We start from the raw sequence: 5,000 nt of genomic DNA, 5'->3' as shown, positions 1-5,000 counted from the left end.
CTTGTTGTGGGGTTTTGTTTTTGTTTTCTTTTTCTGCTCGCTTGAGAGGAGGAGGGTTTCACCCCAAGTCCTGGGTTGCTGCCTAGGTCCGAATTGATACAGCGTTTTTCTTAAAAAAAATAAAAATAAAAATAAAATAGAATAAAAGGAAGTAAACAGAAAGAAGAGGAAAAAGCAGTGTTACTAAGCCGATCACCTGATTTCGTTGTGAGTCGGAGCCTGAGTGAGCGAGCGAGCGCGGGCCAGCTGAGCGCCTCTCTCGGCCCCACCGCCGCCCTCAGTCCATGTCCACCTCCACGCCCTCCGGCGCGCCGGGCCCGGCCACCGCGCCTGGCTCGGGGGCCCCACCAGCGGCCGTCTCCGCAGCCGGGCTGGGAGCCCGCGGGCCGGGCCCGGGCGACTGCGCGAGCGGTGGCGGCGGCGGGGCCGCTGGGCAGGCGGCTCCCGCATCCTCGCAATCCCCGCCGCCGCCCTCGGCCCCGGCAGCCGCTGCGTCCCGGAAAGTCGCCGGGGTCGGGGCCCCCGGGGAGGCGACGGCGTCGGGGCTGCGGCGCGCGAAGGCCGAGTCCGGAGCACCGCCGGGCCCCGGGAAGGCCCCGAAGCTGGCCTGAGCGGGCGGCGCGGCTGGCGCGGGCGGCGCGGGCGTCGCATCCTTGGGCGCCGGCTCGGGACCCGCGCCGCCCTTGAGCGCGGCCTGCGGCACCAGGAAGCCGAGCGGCTGCGTGATGGGGTAGAGCAGGAAGTGGCCCTTGCCGATGAGGGTCCGCGGCGCGCACGGCAGCCCGGGCGCGAAGTCCAGCCCCGCGGCGGCGGCGGCGGCGTTGGCGGGGGTGGCTTTCCGGCGCGGCGGCGAGTCGGACAAGAGGCTCTCAACGCTGAACGGGCTGGCCTTGGGCAGGCCTGCGGCGCCGCGCTCCGCCGCCGCCGCCGCCGCCGCCGCCCCTGGCGCACACGGGGCCGCGTCCTTGTCCGCGGGGCGGCCTAGCCGCAGCTGCAGGCCGGCGCTGCTTCTTTGGCTCGGGAAAAAGGCGGGGTCGCAGGTGCCGGGCGCCGGCGGCTCGCCGGGCGGTGCGGGCGCGGCACCCGCGGCACCGGCGGCATGCGCGCTGGGGCCCTTGGCTGCGGAGGCGGGCGGCGGCGGCTCGGGCGGCTCCGGGGACAGGCCGCCGCCGCCGCTGTCGCTGTCGGAGCTGTGCGCGCTGTGCAGGGATAGGCCGCCGGGCGAGTGCAGGTGGCGGCTCTGGCTCTTAAGCAGCTTCTTCTCGTGCTTGCGCTTCTTCTTCTCCATCTTCTCCAGTTCCTTGCGCGCTATCTCCTCCGGGTCCATTGGCTCGCCACTGCACGTAGTAGGGTGTGAATTGTGCGCCGGCCGCCCCGGGCCCTTCTTCGTGTTCTCCTTCTTCCTCCACTTGGCCCGGCGGTTTTGGAACCACACCTAAAGCAGCCGGATAGGGGAAAGGAAGGCACGGTAAGGCGGCGGACTTGCCGTGGGGGCTTCGGGCCTCCCCAATCCCCCCAGAAGGCCTGCACAATCTCGGCTCCGGCCAAGGGGTGCGAGCGAAGGCACACGGCCCAGCCGGCCCTGGGCTGGTTTTCGGCACTCAGGTTGCGGGTTCCAAAGAGTATCTTTTCCACCCAGAAGGAGGAGGTAGATGGGGCCTCTCGGCCAGCTTCCGGCTCCAGCTTCTCACCTCAGGGAACTGGAAGCTGCCCCTGCGTTGGGCAGGACGGGTCTGGCCCCTGACCGAGGGCGTCGGGTTCCTGGTGGGGAGGCACAGAGCAGGGCCCTCTTCGACCCTCCTGGCTTCTCACAGCTTGTGTTCTAAGCAGCCCGTCGGGCTGGCGCTGACCGTCTGGCCTGCAGACCAAGAGCCGCTGGGCTCAGCCGCCCTCCACACCTGTCTTCGGCTCCCTGGAGACTTGAGTCAAAGGCCAGATTTGGGGGGAGTTCCCGTGAAGGGAAATCTGGGTGCTTTTTCTTCTAGAAGGGCCTGGGAAGCCAAACTTGGGGGGGAAGATGCTTCAGCAGCCTGCTCTCCGCCCCCCCCCAACCCTGCCCCAACACATCCACACGTCCTTCTTTCTGAAGAGTCCCAGCCAGGGCACCAACACAGCCCTCTCAAACTAGTTGTGCTTGGCCTGGGCTGGAGACCGACAGGCAGGGAAGCAAGAGGCCAGCTGCCAGGCCTTGCAAAGAAGAGGCCGGGGCCCATCCTGCCTCTTCCACCCTCTCTGCAGGCCTTGTCCTGGGAGCCTGCAGGACTCCAGGGTGTCAGCAGCTCGAGACACTGGCTCCACCACCACTCACAGACACAGATCCCCCTGAGCCCTTTTCCAAAGATCACCATAATTCAAATTCTTTGTCGCGGCCATGTAGAGACCAGCGCAGCAGCAGGCCCGCCTAGTCACGGGGCAGCCTTGGCGGTGCCAAGGTGCAGGTGTTAAGCAGTGACCTCCCCAAGACTGTTCCTGCCCTTTCCTTCTTTTTAAATACTTTTTTTCGCATAAATTCCAGGCTGCCTTGTCACCAGGAATTACTCATTATCGTATTACAGGAGAAATGAAGAGGTCTTGCCTTCACTTAAGACACTTAGGACAAATTGGATAAAAGGATTTACAAAAAGAAGAGGTCATGTGGGGTGGCCCAAGCACAGGAGAGAACACCTTTTTAGACAAAGCTGTTGATGCTAAACAGGCAACTTGCCAGCCTCTGCCTCCAAGCCCAGTGCCCACAGCTGCGGCCCACACCCCGCTCACCACCGCTTGGACCCAGAAAAAAATATCTGTACTTTGGGGAAACATCTAATTATGCAGGATCATCTTGAATTTTTAATCCACAAAACTGACACTGTATTTTTAAAAAGAATACCACTGGCAGTCTCCGAATAAAATCAAATTATGGGGTGGGGGGGAGATACAACCGGTGGTGTTAAACATTCAGACACCTCTTATTCCCGCAATGTGTTAATTGTTCAAGTTTCCGCCTCCCCTTCCTCAGCTGCCCCTTCTGAAAAGTGATGAAAAAACTACATGTTTCCATGTGACTATTTCAGAGGTGAAAGTAAACAAACCAGTGCGCGCGCTGGCTCGCTGCAGGCTGGCGAGCCGAGCCCCCAGCCAGGACACGGAGGCGCGGGATCTGCCGTCCCCCAGTCTCCTCCAAGTCCGAGCCCGGCAGCTTCCTCCCCGCCACCTCGCCCGCCCCAGCCTAGTTTCGTGCGGTCGCCCGGATCCCCCACGCAGCTCCCCGGTTCGGACGCAGCGGCTGTTCTCGCTACTTCAAGGGCCGCCACCGGCCCCTCCCAAGCTGTCTCCATGGGGCGCCGAGCCCCAGACCCCCCACCGTCCGGCGGACTAGCGCACGGCGGCTCTGACGGAGGATGCGGTCTCCCACCTAGAACTCGAGAACAAAGGCGAGCCGGGCCGCGCAGGCTGATGGCGGGATGCTGGCTCCCGGGACGCACGGCGGGTCTTTACCTGAACTCGGGACTCGACCAGATCCAGGCGCAGCGCCAGCGCCTCGCGCATGAACACGTCGGGGTAGTGACTCTCGTTGAACGCCTTCTCCAGCTCCTCCAGCTGCCAGCCCGTGAAGTTGGTGCGGGTGCGCCGCCGCTTGCAGCCCGGGCTCTCCTTGTCCGGGTCCCCCGAGTCTGCGGGCACGCACAGGACGCCGCGCGGCTCAGCCCCGGCCCGGGCCGGAGCGGACCCGCCCGCCTCTGTCCAGGGGCCACCTAGAGGGCGGCCGTGCGCCCTGAGCCGGGTGGAGGGCGGCGACTGAGGAGCCGCGGGAGCCGCGCAGTTCTACGGCCTCCCGCGACCCACTTCGGCGCCCGGTAGGGTCCCCTGCCCCCCGCCGTCCCCCTCCCTGCCCGCTGCGTCTACCTGACAGCTTGAAGGGTTGGCTGTCGCCGCCTACCCCGCAGGCGGCCGGCAGCAGTGGCGTGGGGTTGACCACCGAGGCGGCGGCGGCGCACGAGCCGCTGAGCAGGCCGTCGATGGAGAAGGGCACCGAGGCGGCGGCGGCGGCGGCTGACTGCAGCTGGTGGCCGGCCAGCTCGTACACGTGGTGGTGGCCCAGCGGGTAGGGGAAGCCCACCACGCCGCCCAGCGAGCCCCCGAACTGGGCATGCGGGTGCTCCAGGAGGCGGCCGTCCATCATCTCGCGCGGGGGGCCGGCCGGGCCGGCGGCGGGGCGCGGGGGCGCGGGCCGGGGCCGGGGCGGGCCAGCGGCGGGAGGCGCGGACGGCGGCGGCGGAGACAGGGACCCGGAGCCCTACACATGCTTCGCCCGCACTCCGGCGCTTTACTTTATCAACATCAAGCTCCCGATAATTAGCCGCGGCCCGGGGAATTTGGGACCAATAAGAAGCGCTAATCGGCTCTGACGTCAGAGGCGTGCTGGGTGCAAGGAAACGTTTTCCATATCGATTGCTAATTATACCTGACATGCACCTCAATAAACAGTATCAGGAACTGTCACAACAAGACGGGGGGGGGGTGAGGGAGGGGCGCGGCCCGCGCGGGGCGTGCGCGGGAGCGGCCGGGGCGGGGGCCCCGGCGAGCCCCCCCCCCCCCACGGTCCCCGCCGGCCCCGGCCCGCGACTCCCCCCGCCGCCAGCGCCCGCCCCTCCGCAAACCGCTAATAGATTTCCCTTTAAAACACTCGCCGGCGTGTTGCGGGGATTTTTCACCAGAAATGCTGTACTCTCTGAACCTTTAAAGTGATGTTGCTCCAATTACAGAGAGACATTGAGCGGCAAATAGACTGATCCAATAATAGCAGATTCATCATCCGCTCTTTCCGAAACTGTCACATTGAATTTAAAACTACAAGGGCTTCTCATCTCTCCGGCTCCAGGCGGCGAGGGAGAGGAGGAAGCAGAGGGGAGGAGGAGGAAGGGGCAGAGGGAGCAGAGGGAGGAGGGTGACTCGGGAAGAGGCTGACTCCTACCGAAGGGAGCCCTGTCAATAAGCAGGCATAATTAATGCCCTCTCTG

At 65.1% G+C, this 5,000-nt stretch overlaps 1 protein-coding gene across 1 annotated transcript in view; it reads right to left on the bottom strand.

Annotated features, from left to right (window-relative positions):
• UNCX (UNC homeobox) overlaps nt 1–4,327 on the bottom strand; it is a 4,590-nt gene extending 263 nt beyond the window's left edge. Inside the window, exons 1-3 of the mRNA XM_074345504.1 lie at nt 3,886–4,327; nt 3,478–3,653; nt 1–1,435 (exon numbers count right to left, since the gene is read on the bottom strand). The exon at nt 1–1,435 is cut by the window's left edge and continues 263 nt beyond it. Of these exons, the coding sequence (XP_074201605.1) occupies nt 278–1,435; nt 3,478–3,653; nt 3,886–4,162 (1,611 nt within the window). The 5' untranslated portion in view covers nt 4,163–4,327 and the 3' untranslated portion in view covers nt 1–277. The remainder of the gene's footprint in view (nt 1,436–3,477; nt 3,654–3,885) is intronic.
• Between the last annotated feature and the right edge of the window lie 673 nt (nt 4,328–5,000).

The sequence above is a fragment of the Camelus bactrianus genome, chromosome 18 (assembly GCF_048773025.1).
Source record: "Camelus bactrianus isolate YW-2024 breed Bactrian camel chromosome 18, ASM4877302v1, whole genome shotgun sequence".
NCBI classification, from domain to species: Eukaryota; Metazoa; Chordata; class Mammalia; order Artiodactyla; family Camelidae; genus Camelus; species Camelus bactrianus.
The sequence above is the reverse complement of the archived record's forward strand: the minus strand, read 5'-3'. Positions and strand labels throughout refer to the sequence as shown.